This window comes from Cimex lectularius, unplaced genomic scaffold (genome assembly GCF_000648675.2).
Source record: "Cimex lectularius strain Harlan isolate CLEC.00 unplaced genomic scaffold, Clec_2.1 scaffold8, whole genome shotgun sequence".
NCBI classification, from domain to species: Eukaryota; Metazoa; Arthropoda; class Insecta; order Hemiptera; family Cimicidae; genus Cimex; species Cimex lectularius.
Window position 1 is genome coordinate 361057 of NW_019392656.1, and position 20273 is coordinate 381329.

General features: G+C 32.9%; 4 protein-coding genes across 5 annotated transcripts; 1 reads left to right on the plus strand and 3 right to left on the minus strand.

The window, feature by feature from the left end:
- The first annotated feature begins 20 nt into the window (after positions 1–20).
- Positions 21–7241, plus strand: LOC106669659 (nuclear envelope integral membrane protein 1). Its single transcript, XM_014399286.2, has 8 exons — positions 21–190; positions 243–361; positions 423–630; positions 2357–2523; positions 2594–2809; positions 2874–2998; positions 6637–6801; positions 6866–7241. The coding sequence occupies exons 1-8, from the start codon at positions 127–129 to the stop codon at positions 6996–6998; spliced, it is 1197 nt and encodes a 398-aa protein (XP_014254772.1). The 5' UTR covers positions 21–126; the 3' UTR covers positions 6999–7241.
- On the minus strand, positions 6675–9528 carry LOC106669661 (spindle pole body component 110-like). 2 transcript variants are annotated; one of them, XM_014399288.2, is made up of 7 exons: positions 9369–9528; positions 8419–8582; positions 8178–8358; positions 7939–8121; positions 7766–7872; positions 7265–7391; positions 6675–7170 (listed from the first exon to the last, which is right to left on the minus strand). In XM_014399288.2, exons 1-6 carry the CDS (start codon positions 9384–9386, stop codon positions 7265–7267), a joined length of 780 nt encoding a protein of 259 aa, XP_014254774.1. In that variant the 5' UTR covers positions 9387–9528; the 3' UTR covers positions 6675–7170. The 2 variants fall into 2 exon arrangements, with proteins under 2 accessions (XP_014254774.1, XP_014254776.1); XM_014399290.2 differs by lacking the exon at positions 9369–9528 and adding an exon at positions 9117–9327.
- Positions 9529–9771: 243 nt separating this feature from the next.
- Positions 9772–10558, minus strand: LOC106669662. The gene is made up of 3 exons (XM_014399291.2): positions 10250–10558; positions 10009–10184; positions 9772–9957 (listed from the first exon to the last, which is right to left on the minus strand). The coding sequence occupies exons 1-3, from the start codon at positions 10368–10370 to the stop codon at positions 9781–9783; spliced, it is 474 nt and encodes a 157-aa protein (XP_014254777.1). The 5' UTR covers positions 10371–10558; the 3' UTR covers positions 9772–9780.
- Positions 10559–13241: 2683 nt separating this feature from the next.
- On the minus strand, positions 13242–18161 carry LOC106669660 (ras suppressor protein 1). The gene is made up of 8 exons (XM_014399287.2): positions 17855–18161; positions 15052–15102; positions 14861–14981; positions 14651–14769; positions 14188–14270; positions 13999–14113; positions 13812–13944; positions 13242–13744 (listed from the first exon to the last, which is right to left on the minus strand). Exons 1-8 carry the CDS (start codon positions 18144–18146, stop codon positions 13657–13659), a joined length of 1002 nt encoding a protein of 333 aa, XP_014254773.1. The 5' UTR covers positions 18147–18161; the 3' UTR covers positions 13242–13656.
- Between the last annotated feature and the right edge of the window lie 2112 nt (positions 18162–20273).

The window sequence follows — 20273 nt, forward strand, 5'->3', positions numbered from 1 at the left end:
CCTCCCAGATTGAATTTTATCCCTGCGAGGTTTTCAACGGCCGTTTTGGCTCGGACCCAGGGTCTGCCCACTCTAAAAATGAAATAAAACCGCTCGATTCCTGATTTAACGCTCAAATAAAACAGGATGGATTTTACGATCCCGTTTCTTCTCGCCTTCTTCTTCTCTTCTTGCGAGTCGACACTCTACGGTAAGAAACTTTTAACTTCTTCCTCGCCAAATTCTTTGCAATTTGATTTCAGTCCAGGAACTCGATGAAGCCAGCCGGATCCGATGCTGCAACTTCCCGAAATACGACATGTACATATACTGTTATAAAGGGAAGCCAAAACATATAGTACATATGTGGGAAACTGTACAGGTAAACATATTCTTTTAGACTGAATAAGTCTGTTTTCTGACCCTTGTTCTTGTTCTGCTAGCTGCTTGTCTCCTTGACTCCAGACAAGTATGACCACTTCGAAGGTTTCAGCCCAGAAGAGGTGTCCGAGAAGTTCGAAAACCACAAGACATCTTGGAATTTTAATGTGTACTTAAACAAGAGGAACTTCATCAAGTTGAATCCATTTAACAGGACTTGCATCGGCATAGTTTCAAAAGAAGATTACGATGTCGGCTTAAACAGAATCCGTAAGTCATCAACGTTGTTACTCAATTCAACCTCACATTTCCAGCTGTATTAAATATAAGTTGAGACAGAGAGGACTTTTATTCAACTGCAGTGGAGTCCAGCTAGTCAAAAGTAGGATGGGGAGCGGGGTAGCCAAGTGGTCAGCGTGTTGACCTTCGGCTCTAGAACTCGTGATTGTTGGTTTAGTTCTTACTATCTCCCTGGCTTTTTTTTTTTTTGCAACCCCCCCCCCAAAAAAAAAAAGTTTGTAAGGCTAATAAAATAAAAACAGGTCTAAACCATCTAAACCAAACACGTTTTGTTTAGTATAGAAGAGAGTTTTGAAAATACAATCATACTCTGCTTTCACGTGTATGTTGCTTGACAATTCGGATAAAATGAAAATCATGCTAAGCAGGGTTCCTTCTTGTTGTTTTAAGCGGCTTATACATGTACAATAATACTGCACAAAAGTACTACAAAAAAATAGAGGTGGCCCGTAGACATACAATATTATTTCACAACAATCAGGTTTGTACAATTGAATTGTATGGAGATGATATTAAAGAATTGTTCAACACATTGTGCAAAGCAGGCGTACTAATACAGTATTATTGCACAACAATTTGATTTGTGCAATTAATAGAAACATATGGAGATGATATTGAAGAGTCAATCAATATATTATGCTAAGTAGGCATAGACGTACAATATTATTGCACAATATTTGGTTTGTGCAATTAAATTGAATCGTGTGGAACTGATATATTATAGTTGATCAATATATTGTGCAATGCAGTCGTAGATAGTGAACATTATTGTCAAAATACATTGAGTTGCTGGATATTTTTGATTTGGTGAACTGTCTACAACGGTGAGTCCACCGAGTGATGAATTGTGCAGCGTGTGAAGTGGAGGGAGAATATAATAAAGTATAAATGGGAAATGCAGACCTTGCCAACTAATCATAAAGACAAATAAAAAAATAATTATTAAAAAAGTTTTCCATGAATCTTTAAAATAAACTATGTATTACTAATCCAAGGAGATGCGTTTTGTGAAAACAGGCGCCTCCCGGGCACTGGAGCATTTGGGAAGCGCATACCTCGAACTATCCAGTGCCACAGGTGCGTCTCTCAGACTTTTAAGGAATGATGAACATGAAATGGCATGCTTGAAGAACAAGCATCATCTGACAAGTGCGAAACCAAAGTTGTGCCAAAACTAACCATGAAATGTCCCATATGCAACAGACTTATCTGTGGTGTTAAGTGTTAAATAAAATGTTTAAGCCAATGAAATATAAAATTATAAAACAATAATAACAAACTGAAAAAGAAGACATTAGAAATTTATATAGATACAACAACATGATAAAACAGTTGTTTAATATTCAAATTGCAAGACAGATTTATCACTGAAGGTGGTAAGAAACTAAAACGACAACCCAAAGCAGAAAGGATAGGCATAGCAAACAATAAATTTTATTTTATTTATTTAGAAATCATGAGATGCGGTCTGGTGTGATGTAGGTTTCAGAAAAACATTTTCTTTAACTTTATTTTCTGAAACCTACATCACACCAGACCGCATCTGATTTCTAAATAAATATCAATTAACAGTCACTAATCACCACACAATTTTATTTTAATTGAAACCACTCTTCTGTTCTCTCCTCTATTTGCAATTGTTAATAATAACTGTGATTAATTTTTTTTTTGTTTTCAAATTTCTTTTAACTTCTAGGTGTGGACTACTGGAGAATCTTGCTTTTTGTGAGTGGAGTCATTCTATTTCTGTCTGCCTCTAAATTAAGCAGTAATTCAATATTTTACTATCTAACCGGAATATCCGTTGGGATGTGTGCCTCCTTACTTATATTGATCTACATATTGAGCAGATTCATGCCAAAGGTTTTATTCATGGTGTAACTAAATAGGAGAGAGAGAGAGAGAGAAACACTAGCACGTCTGTCAATTTCAGAAACCGGTCATGTACAGCTTTCTTGCTGGAGGTTGGACTCTAGGATTGTACTTAGCACAATTGGTTTTTGACAACATAAAAACGGTTGTGGTAGAATATAAGAACTATGTTTTGTACTATGTTTTAACAACCGGCATCATTAGCTTCATCATATGCTATCGCCTGGGCCCGGTAACTGATCCAAGAAGTATTAATTTAATTAAATGGGCAATGCAGGTAAAATTAAATTAATTTTATAATTAAAATGCAATTATGCAATTATTTTATTTTATTATTTCAGTCTGTGGGGTTGATGATAATGTTTTTTTCAAGCGATTTTCAAGAAGCTTCAATGGCTTTAAGTCTAGTCTTATTAATTCTGTACAATTTGCCTTTTATGTTTATAGGCAGATCATACAACAGAGTGTAAGTAGTTTTGTTAATATTATTATTATTATTTATTAATTTATTTCTTATTATTATACACTTACTAATACATTAATAAATACAATTTATTTGGTTAAAAATTAATTAATTCAGTATTAATTCAGGAAAGGAAATCTTTACATATAATTATGAATGCTTAAAACGCCAATCGAAATTATGGCTGAACTGCTCACAGATTTTTGCTCTTGGTGACCTAAATGAAAGCCCTGTTCTCAAATTTATTCAGAAAATTATCAAAAGTATAAATTATTAAGTATGAGGATGATAAATAAGTAGATAAAATATGATGGATATGAGTTGGTGCCAGAATTCAACTTTCGTAAGTCATCTGTTGTGTATGCCTCACTGCCTTGCAGTCGCAGTTACAGTACTTTTCAGTAAGAAAGCAGTGATGCTGCTCAATTTTGAATGTACAAAAGACATGAATTACAACACAACTTAATATTCTAATAAATACTGTAAGAAAATAATTGTTAATTAGTGATTAATTTGTATGTCTTATATTATTTCAGTACATAAGTTTAAAATAGGAGGTAAATTAAAATCTGTTATATTATTTAGCATTTATCTCCAAGTTTAATGATTATTCGGAGGTCGTGAGATGGTCTGGTGTGGTTTCAGAAAATCATTTTCTTTATCGTGCCAACGTTTCAATCTTTGTTGAGATCATCTTCATGGCCTGGGATTTACAAACATTGCTTAAATTTAACAAATGCATGTAGGATGTGGAAAAAATTAAATTTATACCATGCAAAAAAAATATTTTTTATATTCAATCAAAGTATTTCTACTCACTCGAAGTGTTTGTGTTCTGTGAAGATGTGCCATTCTTGTCTGTCTTGTTGAGAGTGCCAGTGAGATTTTGCTGTTTTATGTTTATATACGTTGGATTTTGAAGGGGTGGGGAAGGAAGTCGGTATAGAAAGACGTTTTTGTACAAGGAGTCAGCTTCTTTGAGGTGAAAAGAGCTGACGATGAGGAAAAAACGTAATGGTTCAGCCAGATTATTCTTTCAGGATTATATAGACGGGGATAATTAGGAAAAGGAAAGCTAAATTGTTGAAAAATTAGACTATGTAAAAAATTTTGATGTGTGGAATGTGATGAATGTTTTATATGTTGTATTATATGTTTTGTGTGATGTGATGATGTATGTATGTTATCGATATTGAATTTGATTAATGATATTGGCATAGCTGTGACTGAGTTTACATGTGTCTGTTCTGTAATTGATGCTGTGTTTATCTCTGTTGATGTAAACCATTTCTAAAAAGTTACGTTTGTTTGTTTTGTTCTGTATGTAATATTTTTGTGTTGTTGAAGTCGAAATAGAATTTGTGTTCAAAATGGTGGGTGTGGGTAATGAGTGCTGTAGGATTTTGCTTGGGTTTTTGCAATCGTAGATATGTTGCTTAACTCTCTTGTCCAAATATTGGGATGTAAGACTGATGTAAGTTGCCGGACAGTTTAAACAGTTGATTTTGTAGATTACGTCAGATTTATTTGTTATTGGTGTGGGGTCTTTAATTTTGGAAAAAAGTGTGTGAATTGTTTTAGTTTTTGAAAGCTATTTTAAAGTTAGCGGAAGAGAGAAATGTGTTTAATTTATGTGTTAGGCCGTGAATGAATGGCATGGAAATGTATGTTGGTTTGTCTGTATTTGATAGATTTGATGTAATATTATTAGTAATAGCGGATGGTGTTAGTGTTGAGTTGTAGTTGTTGATTATTCTATTGATTATGTGTTTAGGGTAGTGCTTGTTATGGAGGATCTATTTATATATCTTTGTTCTTGTGGCAAAATGATTCATGGCTTAGGGTAATAATTCTGTGAAGTAATCCTTTGGCCGTGTTTATTATAGTATGAAGAGGATGGTGAGATGCAAAGTTGAAGTAGTGATCTGTGTTTCTTGGTTTTTGATACCTATCTGTGATTAATGTGCCATCTGGTTGTTTTATTACGAGTGTATCTAAAAATGGTATTGTTTTGTTTTCGATTTCATGTATAAATTGTAGGCGTGGGTGAAAGCTATTAAATGTATCTAAAGTAGTTTGAATTTGATCTGTGGGAACTGCTGTCAATATATCATCTACGTATTTAGTGAGGAAGGGTAATGTGAAAGGAAGTTGTGGTATAACTGTGTTTAACAGATAAAGAAAATGTTTTTCTAAAACCTACGTCACACCAGACCACATCTCACGATTTCCAAATAATCATAGACTAATGGTCACTAATCACCACACATTTCCAAGTTTAATTTTACATCTTTTGATTTCTAATTTCTCAAACCAATCTAGTCCTCTCATTTTGTTGAAACTGTGGCACACTGTTGTATTTAAATTTAAATTGTGATATGTTTAATTTAGTTGGTCCTTAAATTCAGAAAATTTGTTCGATTTGGGCAAGTATATTTTTAATTTGCTCCTTTGTCTAATATAATTAATATACCAATTAAGTTGGTAAGCCCCAGTTTTTGACCAGTCAAATTTTGTATTTAGGTTTTGAGAGGATGTTTCTAAATGAAGACATATTTATTTAAGGCACTCTAGAACCTTCTCTTTTAAGAATTGTACCTACATTTTCTGATAGTTCTCCAAAGTAAACGAAAAGCAATAACCAAATGATTCTTTTTTGATGGTGTGGCTAATTCCAATTGTTGCTTAGTTTAAAGTTAATTTTTTTAATTCTTTTTACTAGCAACCTGTCGATAAATTTTTTTGGATTCATTGTTTTTAGCCTAGATTTTGATTGATTGTTTGTTATTATTTTTTATAATAATAGTTAATGGGGGTTTCAACTACACTTTCAACTTCAACGTTTGGTCTATGAGCCAAATGAATTCAGCAGATTCTTTTCACCATGAATGCGACAAACTGCTGAAGTATGTCTGTAATTGTGAATTTTCTATATATTTCTATTTCAATTAGGTTATTTTGGGCAGTTTTAAGACTGAAAAGTTTAAACAACCATCTTTATTTATTACCTTTTATTTAAAATTGACACTAAGGTTAAAGAATTAATTAATTAGAGGAATTCTTTTAGATCCACTAGTGTTCCTGACCATGTACATAAAATATCATCTGCATAATGTTACTGAAAAAGGACAGATTTAATTTAGTTGCTATTTGATTTGAAAAGACTTTTAAGTTAATGTTTTAAAATACAAGGACAGATTCACTGATTCATATCGGGTTGCCATGTGATGGTGAAGTTATGTCAATTATATACATTTGATACTCATCCAAAACTGTGGATGTCCGTTTAGGACGCCCAGAAAATAAAAATTAGAGCAAGGAGTTTTGACAGTTCTTGGTATAAAAAACTAACAACAATGCAAAAGGAAAATTTTAACTTGAACTTGCGTTTTGTTGATAGTATTCCAATGGATATGTGCATAGATTTAACAAACATACAGCAGAAGAAATAACTAGAGTTTTCCATTGTTCAGAAAAACCTGAATGGGGGCTATTACTCCAACAGGTCCAATAGTTGTATTGAAAATCAAATAAACATTACATAAATTTCTATCTTTCAAAAATTAGTATATTTCATTAAAAAAATAAAATAAAAACACATACAAGTTAAATATGTTTAATTATTAAGCGAATGCTTACAGGAAGAAATGGTGGCGCCCACCTAAACATAAACTCTTGACCGAGGATGAATATCACCAGCAAGGAGTAATGGAAACCGAGAGAGCACTGGATGATTTGCGTGGTTATTGTTCGAGTCCAGATTGCAATCAATGGAAGACTGTTTTAAAGTTGAAGGACCCACTAAGGTGTGACATCAATTTACAACTTATAAAAAAAAGTGAACAAAGTCGACAGTGTCAAGTATTTCAGGTTTGCCAAATTTGTGGAAGGATGCTCACACCTGGACGACAGTGAGGTGCTCGCCTTCCACCACGAGGATATTAAAACGATGGAGAGTGAGAGTGGAGACGATTTGTTGACCGATGACTCAGATAGAGACTGAGAAATGTGTATAAAATATGTACGAATTGTTCGGTTGTTTTTATCCTTGGACTATTTTGTAAAATCTTGTAATCAATTTTTCTATTATGTTTTCCGCCTCATCATTCAAATCTTCTAAATACTCCTTTTAAATGTAAAATTTCCTCTTGTTCAAATCAAAAGCTTCCTGGTTACTAAAATAGCATTTTTTAAATTATCAATTTTGTACGACTGATATTTTGTATTAAAAATTTAGTTTTTTTTATGTCTTAAGTTTCCTTGACTCACCTATTTCCATGTACATCTTGAGCTAACTGGTGAAGATGGAGGGGAGGGTAGAAAAAATAAGTTAGCTATTATGTTGTCATAACAATAATCATCAAAGATTCCCTGTACTTGAACCTCTTTGTTTACCCTAGTAAGACATTTAAATATGGAAATGATGCTGAGTAAAAATTATTATGTAATTCAGATTTGCCACAACTGAAAACAAATTTTTGTACTTCCTTTTGTTAATTGATAAACATTGACTTAATGCTGAGGGTAAAGGCTTTCATTAATTGCTAATACTGTGCTAAAATTTATGGAACATAGCTGTCTCATTAGGAGACAAAACAAGTATTTGGTTGGGGGAACAAAAAATAAATTGGGTATATAAATTTTTACAATGTTATCCACTTCCAAACTTAAATTTAATGAAATAATTATTGGAATATTAAAACTTTTAAGCGATATTTTATTTCAAGACACTTATTAAAATATGTTCTCAGATGTAGCATAATTGCTTACATTTCCACTTTGCTAGTAGATTTGTCATTTACTTTGACTTTCGCATCATGTGTCTTTGTTTCTTCTTCATCATTTTTATGCAGTTCTTTTAGTTTGTTGTTTTTCTTCTAAATAAAAAAAAAAAAAAAAACTGATGAATGAAATTAATAAAACACCAAGCTGTAATTTAATACCTCTGTTCCAAAAATCTTCTTTTTAAGTTGACTGTATTTTTCTTTGACAGCAGCCAATTCATCATTTTGTACAGTGATTTTCCTCATCAGTTTCTCACAGGTCTGTTCCAGGAATGCTATCCTGCCGAATGCCGAGTCCTTGTATTTTTCTGACTCCGTGATGATGTGTTTCAGCTCTGTTACCTGAAATCTCCTGATTGTCATGATACGAGTAACAAAAATAAAACAGTCACAAATACCTTTTTTGCCAACGCTCTTTCTAATTCTTTTTGCGACTTGAGCACAGTATGGAGATTATTCTCTTTGCTTGCTGCGGTTGAATTGAGAACAGCTACAGTCGTTTCTAGTTTGTTGATCTGCTCTCTTAGCTTTTTGTTTTCCATAATGATTTTATCAACTTTCCCAATTTTAACGGGATTACTTAAGTAAAAATATAAACGTATAATTTATAGATTGCAATTGAAATATAATAAAAATTACCTTAATTCTTTTTCTGTCTGCGTCCCTCCAGTTGCTTGGTCCTTGTTCATTTCTGGATAATCATATTCATTGTTGGTGAAAGACTCTGTCTTTCTGATTATTTTATCCAATCTGGCGATATCTTCGTCCAACTTTTGCAACTTCTCTGATGACATTTTATAAATCTAGAATAGAACATTATTCGCTTTTTGTTCTTGTGGATTTTCTATTTTTAAAAACTTGATAATGGCACAAAATGTAGGATTTCAGTACTGCCAAGCTTTTTGTTTAAAATTTAACTTTCAGTACTGAAGAATTTCAAAACTCGCAGCCCCATTTTTATAAAATAAGCATCAACTCAGGGTTTATCATCCTTTAAGGTACTTTCGTAATTTCTATTATTCATCATTTTTACATATGTCATTGTTTAAACATAGTACAAATTTGACATATGTTTTGGTACACTTGAACATCAGCATTGATAAACTAAATAATTAAAGCGCTTTTAAATTTATTTTAGTGATGTAAAAGTGAAATTTCATATATTATAATAACACTTCAATAAGTGTTTATAAAAATGTGTTTCTTGTAAGGCAAACTGGTGTGCCAAAGGAAAACCTTTAAACTTAAAAACTAAAGCTTTAAAAGGAAAATGCATCAGTGAGCAGTCGGTGCCATTAATCGACTATAAAAATAGTAACTATAATTGAAATGTATACCTATATACTTTGATTTCTCAACTAGAATATAGTATCTTCAATGGCACAGTAAAACCGCATTAACGATTCGAACTTAACGTTTTGACACTATCCTTTATTTTGCGAAAAGTAAAATAATAAAATTTAGAAGGAATCAAACAGATGTTTCTTTTTGAAATGCTTTTTATGGTATAATAAACATGTTTTATGAGATTTTTAATAAATATATGCTTTGTAGTTTTACAGTTGGTAAAGCAAAAAAAAAAAAAATACCTTCAGAAATCGTTGCATAATTTTCAGATAAGCTGTTACCGCCAAAAATGTACTTCAAACATTAAAAATCTTGTGTCAGTTCACTTCATTCAAAATTGAACAAATTTATATAAAAAGACATCATCAAAATGTAATCATAAACTGGTCGACATATGTGTATGTCCATCTTCAGCTGGATGAGGAACATACAGACATTTAAATTATGTGATTATTCATAGATTAAAATGATGTATGTAGAAAAATGTAATATAACTTATTTTTAAAAATTAACTCAAATTATCAGTGACAGTTTAAAACCAAAGAGAATTGACTTTTAAATTAATAGACATGCAATAGTTGTAAAAACATTTATTTACATTTGTTTTAAAATTTATTAGTCACGAAATTATCAATACAACTGTCCTTTTTTTTACTATTTTCCACATTTTTTTAGCTCATTGTACTTGAATTTCATATTGGCTATTTCATGCTCTTGTGTGATGATTTTCTTTTTCAATTTCTGACATTGCGTTTCAAGCTCAATGATCCTGTCGAATGCGGTGCTCTTGCAATGTTCGGATTCTTCTAATGCTATTCTATACTCTTCTGTCTGTGAACAAAAGTCAATGTAAATTGTTTCGAGTCAACTATTGTGATGTACCTTTTTTTCGAGCGCTTTTGAAAGATCTTTCTGCACTTGTAATTCGACCTGCAGCCTGTCTTCTTTGTTAGTGACTGTTGAGCTGTAAGCGCTTACTGAAGACTCGAGATTATACAGTCTCTCTTTCAGCCTTCTATTATCCTCTAAAGCCTTGTTAAACTTAGTGAGTCTTTTACCTTAAAACAAACATTTTAAAATCCACTTTTTTCTCAAACTTTAAAGAGTATTGTCTTTCATTCACCTTTGGCTTTCTCATTTTTGACATTTGAAGATTTATTTTCTAGAGTAAGGAGGCAAGCTGACCTTTTTCTGGTCCCTTGTGTACACTTTGTTGGCTTATATTTTTTTTCTGTCACATGCATTCCCCTGTTGGAACTAGAATAGCACGCACAAACACACACTCCCCTTAAGGCCGTTTGATTCTAATAGCTGAACTCGTTTATGAAGCTTTTTTTGGAACTTTTCAAAATGATACCTTTTTATTTTCCAGTTACAAGAATTTTGGTAAGAGGACACAAATCGGAAACATATGGCTAAAAAAAATTAAACATATTTTTTTACTATTTATAAAAATAATTAATTATAGACAGTTCTCTCTAACATTGAATCACTACATGCCAACAAAGCCTATTCTAAACCCCCATATTTTCTTCTTAAACTTACCCCTGGATTAATTTGGTTTTTAACGTTGATAAATTAAATATATAACAATGTTAAAATAAGTTAATAATAATTATTTGATTTTTTTCCGTGTAGGATGCTAGTGTTGGTCAATGATTCAAATCTATTTTACTTTATTTTTTAAATGAGGGTTTGCCACAGCAGATGTCATATCGACCCCTGGGGCCTTAAGCCTAAGCCGGGAACACACCCGATGCAACACCATGCGAAGCTACCCGATGCTGCCCGTTGCAAATCCAAAGTCCATTTTTCCATAAGATTGTATTACCCCTGTGCACATCTGCCTGATGCTATGCTACGCTACCCTACTCTACACTGCGATCCCCACTGTCCAGATTTTCGTCGGGTAGCATCGGGACAGTCAAAGACAAAAGAACTGGACACTCATATTTTTATTCTAACTACATATATTATTGTCATTATATTAATTACAACATACTTATTTTAATATAAACAAAATTAACCGAGATCAAAAATTCATTAGTTTTTATTTAAAAAAATTAATTTTATATGGTTTGGTGGAAAATTGATCAAAACAACGGAATACCATTTTTTGATATAATGAATTTAACTAACAGTTTATTACACGGTTTTACTCATAAAATTTAACTAACGATTTATTTCATGATTTTGCTTATAAAATTACACCATTTTCATCGTGTAGCTTCAGTACAGGACACTCATATTTTTTTGTAGATTATTTCAAACTAAATACATGTAATTTTGTCATTATATTAATTACAACATTCCTATTTTAATGTAAACCAAATTAAATGAGATCAAAAATTCATGTTTTTATAAAAACTATTTAATTATGATGGTTAGGCAGAAAATTGATCAAAACACCGGAATAATTTTATTTAAAACTCCCTAGTTTTAGTGGTCCGCTTGACCAATTAATATCTTTCAATTAATTAAGGTTTTTAGTTGAGATAAAAAATTAATTTAAAAGTTAAGTTTAACAAACAATTTATTACAAGGTTATGCTCATAAAATTTAACTAACAATTTATTACAAAGTTTTGCTCAAAATAGTGCATTAAGAACAAAAGAGGCGTTGCGATTGTGATAGTGATTATTGTGATACACGCTGTGACTCTATGTGATCTGTGCTTGACTTCGCATATATGTGCATACCCTGCCAAAACGTGGCAAGGCGTCGGGTAACATCACATGGTGTTGCATCGGATAAGTGTGTTCCCAGCTTTAGTGTGTTAAAAAAAATAGTTATTTGGGTTTGAATTCAGCCAAAATTAAAATAAATAATAAATATCATTATAACTAAATATCATTCACATGTAAAATTTTAAAAAAATCAACAATTAGTTGATGTACAGGGTGACTTGTGAATAATTTGTCAAACTAGGTATTTCTACACCAAAAACAAAACAAAAAAAAGGTTTGGACAAATTAGCAAACCATTTGTCACAAGCAGTTATTTATGTACTGTAAAATTTGGATCCATTAAACTAGCGACAGGGAAAAGAAAAAGAAACATTACTACATTAGTTTGACAAAAAATTCGATTTCATTACAATCGCTTATTGGAAAAACAGTTGCAACAAATTGCCCACTATCTGTTCCCTTGCTCTAGGATTTCTTCCTCGTCATCAATAACACGAGGATGTCATGTTGGTCCAAGGATTCAGAAGAAAAAAAATGAGATACTAGGTCAATTCCAGAAGAAACTACTCTGGTCGGATATCTGAATATTTGTCCTGGACTAATGGTGGCAGTTGAAACCACAGGTGCATTAGATCGAGTAGTGGTCATCAAGGCACATTAATATGGTGAGTTAAGAGAAGCCCTCATGACTAAACCTGAAACATTTCTTTCAAGCAGCTGGTTTAGTATTTGGGTGTACAGTGAGTAGAGCAATGGTGCATACTAAAAAGACTCTCAGGGTTTTCACGATTAAACAACTCCAAAGAATGCTCCTCACCCTTTTCCTAATTTCTTTGAGCTCCTCACTATCCATAACCTGAAAAAAAAATCTGATTTTAACTACAATCACAAAAATGTTAATATCTTAGGAAAGAATCAATATAGAAACATCGTTCTATTGCCCTTACGTTTTATTTAGTGAATCCACTATGGCAGTATTGACATTTAACCCTGTATAGAGCCAAGGTATAGTACCCTCCAATTATGCGAGGATTGTGCTGGACACAGATGCAGGCTTTCACCCAAAAATAAATTTTTGCTTCAATCTAGTATGATATTTATAAAGTGTTAAGAGGATCAAACATTGAAATTGTATTATGATATATAAAGTCAAATTCTGTCATATTGTAAATCAATTTTATTTAAATTACACTTTGTTAATTTTTTTTTCTGAGTACACTTAGCTCTTGTCATAAAATTAATAAATTAAATAATTTCATCATTAATAATTATTGACCATAATACAATATTTTTAAAAACATTTAATTTGTTATGAACACATATTTTCTAATTGATAATGTTAATTTAATTAAAACAGCACAAGTACAGGTTAAATAAAACATTAATCAATATTAACTATACATTATTTGTTAACATAAATACACTTTTAAATAGCATTTTGGTAATCATTTAAAATTAATATTAAAGTACTCGAATTAGTGCATGAGTACTAAAAATAATAATGGCACCATTGCAAATTTGTCATGACTTTTTAATTGTCTAGTTAGGCGTTGAATTTAACTGATGAAAGACGCTATAAGACCTGAGGTAGAAACGTCTTTAGCTTCAAATTGAACAAAGCTGAGGAATGTGATTTAATACGTGTAGTTATAATATTTTATATTTAGGCAAGAACTTGTCATGTTCACACGAGATGTTGAGTTTTAAGGACATGGTGAACACAAACTCATTTCATGTCTTGGAAGCACAGTTTAACTTTATAAATAAAGAACATTGTAGACTAATTATCTTCCAGGGAATTAAGGCACTGGTTAATAAGGCGGCAGGAGCTATCCCATGTTTATTAACTTCTGAGTCTAGAGAGTTTTTTGCTTTTGTCGACTATCTTGTCTGGCGGAGGACTTTTGATTTGTATCTGCCTCTCGTACAAACTGTAACAAACAAAAATATTGTAAAATTTTTGATTTTACATATTTATATATTTTTAAAGAAATTTACAATTTATAAATATCTGATCTTATATAGTCCATGAGACGAGGGATACCAGTCTGGAGCTGGTCCTCAATCGGTGTAACCCAGTTGTTCAAGTGAAGCCTGAATTCCGATTTTTCACTTGTGAAGTCCAAATTGCCTGAAAGAATTGTTTTAAAGTTTATTTCTCAACTGGTCACTTTTTCTAACTCACCAATTTCAGGAGGCAGGAGTGTTAGCCTGTTTGCCTGAATGTGAAGTTCTCTGAGCCTCGTCAGCTCTCCGATTTCTTTAGGGATCTCAATCAAATCATTGTCCCTGAGCACTAACTAATTGTAAAACATTTTTTAAAAGGAAACTGGTGGAAAATTTAAGTGTTTACATAGCTCACAATAATACTCACAATTTGCAAATTTTTTAAATTGCGAATATCCGAATGTAAATATTCAAAATCGTTGTCACCCAGGTACAAAGCTCGCAGCGTTTCTGAAAGTAAGTTTATAAGATTTGTGTAAAATTTAGTTTGTGTTTTACTGGTCATGATAATTTTTTGAAGATTTTAAGATTTTTTAAAATATAGAAACAGAGAAAATAAAATAGATAAATGCTTTTTAATGTTATATTGAAGCTCGTGAGACCTTGCAGCTTCATATCCTGGTATCAGCGATAACAGGCTGATCTAGATAATTATTAAGCTGCCTTTTTAAATTGATTCACAAAAAAGAAAAATTGTTGGAAAATTGGATGTATACTCTGCAGGGTATAAGCACTTTCATAATAAAATTAAAATGAAAAAATCCTTAAATTGCTATTTTTTACATTAGCAGACAACTTAACTAAAATACTAATGTAGAGATTGTGTTTACCTAACATATAAAAATTGCCTGGGAGGGTTTTTTCATTCAGGTTGTTGTAAGTCAAATCCAGGACTTCGAGGGCTGGGAATGCACCGAAGCCCCTTGGCAGCACATTCAAACGATTCATCCTGAGGGTTGAAATCTCGTTTTATAAAATACTCCCATAGTATTGCCTAAAACTGGACTAACGACCAGAGATGGGCGGATTTCGAGGCTCACCCGACATTCAATATCCTCAGTTTGGGCATGGACGACAACGAAGTCGGCAGCTCTTCGATCTGGTTGTTGAAAAGATTCAGGATCTCGAGGTTGATCAGGTTGGCCAGACTAGGTGGTACGACTGAGATAGTTTCACATATTAGACAAAAAAATTCTCTATTAAAATTTAACTTTAATAAAAATACTCTTACCCCGAATTTTGTTGTGCGTCAAAGTCAGTCTTGATATGTTCAGCATATTTACTAAAATATATTTAATAATTATTATAAAGTAAACCAATAAATATTACAACATACAATTGGGAGCTACTAATAGGTCATTTCAAACCATAACTCATGCACTTTGTATCTAAAACCATAACTAAATTAAGAGAGTAATGGAGTACTGAATATCCTACCATACGAGACATTATATACCCAAAAATTGATTAACCTAAAAGAACTAAAATAGAAGTATTATCTTTCAAAAATAAAAACAGAAAGCTCAATCTCAGTGCACTCAAATAGTTCTCACATCTGGTAGAATTCTTAATTGCTCTTCTGTATTCAGCCAAGCCCTTCAATCAAGTGAGACATATCAAGCATCTTATGCTGGACACGTTTGCTGGCTTGCTTTGACCCAAATATCCACAAATCATCCTTACCTCTAGGCATACTGCATCAGGTGAGGAAAATCCCTCTATTTTGTCTCAAATCCATGATGACAAACTACACATACCCATTTTGCCAACTGCCAAAAAAAGAAAAATCACAAGGACTTCTGAAAATCACACATCAGGGACAACTTGCTGTGCTCGAGTACAGTTGTATGAATCCACTTCTGGTGAAATTTGTCTCTCAAAATCTCTGCCAACCGACACCAATTCAATTACGTGGAATATAACCAGCAACTTTTCTCTTCTTGTTGATAGCTGTCAACCATGTACAGCCTATTTTGAATTAGATGAGAATGATCCGTTTATATGTTTCACATCTCATGAGGGCTAACTAACTACTGACCATTTTTTTAATATAAAAGTCTGCTAATCTACCCAACTACAATGCTATCACATTTTTAGCATCAGGGGGCAGTTTGTTATATTTAACATATATTAATTATGTAAAATAACTATATATTCTTGAACCACACCCAAGGCCTAGCCAGCTAGTGGCCTGGGGTCAACAGTTTCTTAAACCTATCCCTCTGTAGGGTCTCACCATCCAAGGTTTGCAACCTGAGGCTGCTCCGTACCAGAGACCTTAAGTTGAGATGCAGAGACCTTGAGTGAATGACAGTTAAGAGGTATCAAGTGAAAAAACGTTAGTGACAGTTGAGATAGTATTAGATGAAGAGTCCATTAGAGAATGACAGTTGAGATAGTATCATAGGAAGAAATCGTGAATCATGACAGATTAGATGGTATAAGATGCAGAGACCGTGAATCAGAGTCATAACTAGAGTAGAGTTATAATTAGAACCTGAATGAGAGGCAAATACTTGACTGTCAGAGACAGAGTTGAGGAGGAGAGTTGGAGTTGGTCAAAGAAAGTTAGATGTGGAGAGTCCGATAGATGGAGAATAGGATATAGTGAAATTGCATCCGAAGTCATTATTATATGGTTGTCTTCCCAAGTAGCCCATCATCAGAAGAGAGGCTCCAGTGATCAATCGCCTTTAAAACCTATGACTCAGCACAACATTCCTCCCCTGCAATAAAACTGATTTTAGAGCAGGGGCACCACTCTCTAAACTGATGTTTATTTAAGCCTTTTTTCCCATGTAAAATTGCTCTACCTCTTTGAGAGATATATCCCATGGCAAAGAAGAGATATTTGTGATACAATTTGGTTTAAAAAAAACCACAACTGAACTGAACAGAGATCAAGTGAAATTTCCACTCAGCCTTTATACGAAGCCAAGGAGCCACATTAAGCAATATATCTCTAATATGCGCAGATTTACTTTGACCCAAAAGTTTGTATCTGAGCCATCTGTGCATGGTTTATTCTGAGTCGGGATGATAATGTTACTTCTATAATTCAATCATCCGAGGACCAATTTTGAACTTTACAATGGATACCAGGAACTGGAGGAGGAGGTCCCCCTGATTACTGCAGCTGTACAGCTTGTACTTTATTCCTGGTTCCATTTTTTAGGAGCTCGCGAGTGAATTGAGCACCCGATATTCCATTGTTCTTCTATCAAAGAAACTCGTTTTTGAAGGGGGTTGGCACCAAATTCAGGGTCGCTGAGATCCGATCCCGCCCCATACTTTCCATTGATGAGTGTCGTGTCAATTTCTTTCAATTGGGGCCACTGGTCCCCTTCGGCGTCAGAAAAAAAGTCCAGAGTCTAGAGGCTAGGTGGGGACCCACGACCGCAGGATTTACTAGCCAAGAGTCTGACCCTTAACCACTCGCCTACCACAGCCTCTTCTATTGATTAAAAAAATTTCATTTTAGTGTCAGGTTCAAACATTGAGACGTTTCGGGCTCACAAATATTAATCATAGTTGTATGTCTTGCTTTAGTGAATGAAAAAATCATTTTCATTTTACTTATAGTTTTGTTTTGTTTTTACTTATTAGTTTGATCTATTAAAAAATCTGATTCTTTGGAATGTCTGTCGATAATTTTTTTTAATAAGTAATTAGGCCTTTTTTTAAGCAAATTAAGGTGTTAATTTGCAAATATTTAGCAGGAAAGCTGTTAGTTTTTTTTGTTTAAACGAATGTAGCTTGAAACATAAATAGTCTCAAGGTTTTCACAACAAACTTGGCCTAGTTTTGGGTTCAAGAAGGCGGAGTATATTTTTCTCAGGCCAATTTATTATTAAATAACGGCATAAATCTTAGAATTGTTAAATACAAAGCGAGGTATTTTTAATTGTAAAGGGAAAAATAAAATTAGAAGGAGGATCGTTTTGTTAAGGAGTGCCACGCCTGGGGAGACCTGCCATGGGCCAGTTTCCTTATAAGGCGAGGCTGGCGACTGTTGGGTCGGCGGGTCTACTCACAGAGGCCGGGCATCTCCTCGAAATTGGCGATCCCTTTGTCGCAGAGATCCAGCTCCGGGTTGTTGATGGCCCGGGCCTCGTCGATCGTCTTTTTCGCCTTCGACATTTTGGCGTTGGTCGGTAAACAAGAGACTGGCGGGTTATCCATTGCGAGCGCAGCCCGTGGACGAGTTTCTGTGGGGTTTTGGAGCGCTTTTATGACCGGGGCTGCCTGGGAGGACGCCTTCGTTAAGACTGCAAGTCTGCAACCTCTTCTACCCCCGCCACGACAGTCCAACCCTGTCTTGACCATATTTGCAATATGTCAACAACTGGTCCACAAATCCCTTTTAACTACCTTATTTCTTATAAATAAAGCCTAAAAAAAATTCCATTTACTCCTCTGAAGACAAACTAACTTATTTTTGCCAAAAGGCACGTTGCAAACTCATTATTATACAGCTAATAAAAAAGATGAAACTTTTCCCTCCATCCCCCCTTTTTAAAAGTCAAGATTCAAATCTTACACATATTTTTTCAACAGTATGATGATGATTAAAATATCTTATGTGCACATTCTACATATAAAAAACATATATTTTTGAAATATACTATTATTGCCTCATTCTTCCCAACTTTGCCCTTACAATATAAAGGATAAAACAGGCAGAAGCTATTACACACTTTATAAAATTGTAATAGTAAATTAACGGAATGTCCCAACCTCCGGGTTTAATCACCGCAATCCAGATGCCTGACATTAAAAAAAAGCAATAAAAACATGATTAAAAGAAGGAATGGGCAGAGAAGCTCTCGCATATCAAAAGCACTGTCAAGATAGCCCTTGAAGTACCTGGGTTGTAGAAAAAGGATAATTCTTACTTGATTAAAGTTAGGCAATGTGAGGTATACATACTTTTGCACCAAAGCCCACTTACGTGTCAGCAGGCAGAGAAAGGTCAATGTGTCCCACCTAATTGAAGTACACAATTCTTTGGATCCTATTGAGTGAGCATAGAAATGCTACTCAATACAATAGTTGGGCTTGAGCATAGCGAGGTTGTTTTTATTTTGTATAGTACTGATACTACGCTGTGTCCCCAAGTGTGTGTTGAGAGTGAAAGTATTTATTGGCGAGAATGTGTAGTGTGGGAGGGCTGAGGCAGAATATTGAGTACCCCATTGACCATTTTAATCCAATAAAAGCAACAATATGCCAACCAATCCTACTATACTTTGCTTTTTATTATTTTAAATCCTGCTAACTTATACTATTAGTTATAAGACATAAGAAAAATATACACTCTCAAATTTTATGCAAAATCATAGTATCATAATAACAGTTAACTAATATTTGTGTTTACAACTTACTGTGAGTAGGAACAATCTTTTTTAAAAAAGAATTGAACACCGCACTCACTCCATCATTCACCATTTCTAATAATTATGTATTCCAGAAATATATATTTTTCTTCTTTTTTATTTTTGTTTTATTTATTTATTTATTTTTTAGACTTTCAGTTAAAATGCTGCAAGAAAATTATAGAGAGTGTGTACATCAGAAGTTTCAATTGACCGCTAAGAAAAAAAATCTTTTGTGTGTGAGGATTTGAATCTTCATTTTTAAAAAGAAGAGGTGGAAGGAAAGAAATTTTTTATTAGCTATATCAAGTTTGACTAGTGTTTTTGGCCAAAATAAGATAATTTCTCCTAGTAGAAGCAAATTGAACTTGAGGCCATTTTTCCATATAAAATATTTAACTTTGCTCTTCTATACATGGATATATGTATATGCATATATTTCCGTATTTAACGTTATATTATTTCTAATTAAAAATTTTACTGAATGTAATTCAACTAAGTAGGCCCAAAATATTCTTATTTTTACTTACTTAATCAACATATTTTTATGTAATTGTTTTCTAATATTATTTATATAATATTTTGAAATATTTAATATTAATTTACAATGACAATTGAAAAATTTACAATAACAATGACAAATGTGTTCTTTTTCAGATGTATTTATACAAAACATTCTTTTAATCTATTTTCTTACTTTACATATTCTATAATACTGTAATTTTTTCCTTTGTTTTGCTTTTTTATTTTATACATTGTATATTTCTATATCTAAACTTTTTTTAAAAATAGAATTAATACTGTAAAATATATTATTACTGTTAGTCTATTTAATACCCTCAAACGGTGAACCATGAGAAACGTCTCCCGAAACGTCTTTCTTGCTCTGTAATATATACTGCTGATATGTAAACTTTGTATATATATTAAAGAATAAAAGAAGTAATATAAGAATAAAGACATGTAATAGTAGTAGTCTATTTATTAGAGTGTAGTTAAAAAGGGATTTATGGGCCAGTTGGTGTTAGAAGAAAAAACCTTTTTATTAACTTATTAAGTGATAATTTTGTATGTTTTG

Excerpts from the sequence above, each read along its gene's own strand:
- LOC106669660 (XM_014399287.2), bottom strand. The coding sequence starts at position 18,146 with ATGGTCAAGACAGGGTTGGACTGTCGTGGCGGGGGTAGAAGAGGTTGC. Across the intron at positions 14,982-15,051 it reads GACGCACAACAAAATTCGGG|TCGTACCACCTAGTCTGGCC; the intron begins GTAAGAGTATTT and ends AAACTATCTCAG. Across the intron at positions 14,114-14,187 it reads ATTTAAAAAATTTGCAAATT|TTAGTGCTCAGGGACAATGA; the intron begins GTGAGTATTATT and ends TTTTACAATTAG.
- LOC106669662 (XM_014399291.2), bottom strand. The coding sequence starts at position 10,370 with ATGCATGTGACAGAAAAAAAATATAAGCCAACAAAGTGTACACAAGGG. Across the intron at positions 10,185-10,249 it reads CAAAAATGAGAAAGCCAAAG|GTAAAAGACTCACTAAGTTT; the intron begins GTGAATGAAAGA and ends GTTTGTTTTAAG. Across the intron at positions 9,958-10,008 it reads CAAAAGCGCTCGAAAAAAAG|ACAGAAGAGTATAGAATAGC; the intron begins GTACATCACAAT and ends TTTTGTTCACAG.
- LOC106669661 (XM_014399288.2), bottom strand. Across the intron at positions 7,873-7,938 it reads AGAAGATTTTTGGAACAGAG|AAGAAAAACAACAAACTAAA; the intron begins GTATTAAATTAC and ends TTTTTTATTTAG. Across the intron at positions 7,392-7,765 it reads TCTACTAGCAAAGTGGAAAT|GGTAAACAAAGAGGTTCAAG; the intron begins GTAAGCAATTAT and ends ATGTCTTACTAG.
- LOC106669659 (XM_014399286.2), top strand. The coding sequence starts at position 127 with ATGGATTTTACGATCCCGTTTCTTCTCGCCTTCTTCTTCTCTTCTTGC. Across the intron at positions 362-422 it reads ATATGTGGGAAACTGTACAG|CTGCTTGTCTCCTTGACTCC; the intron begins GTAAACATATTC and ends TTGTTCTGCTAG. Across the intron at positions 2,524-2,593 it reads TGAGCAGATTCATGCCAAAG|AAACCGGTCATGTACAGCTT; the intron begins GTTTTATTCATG and ends TGTCAATTTCAG.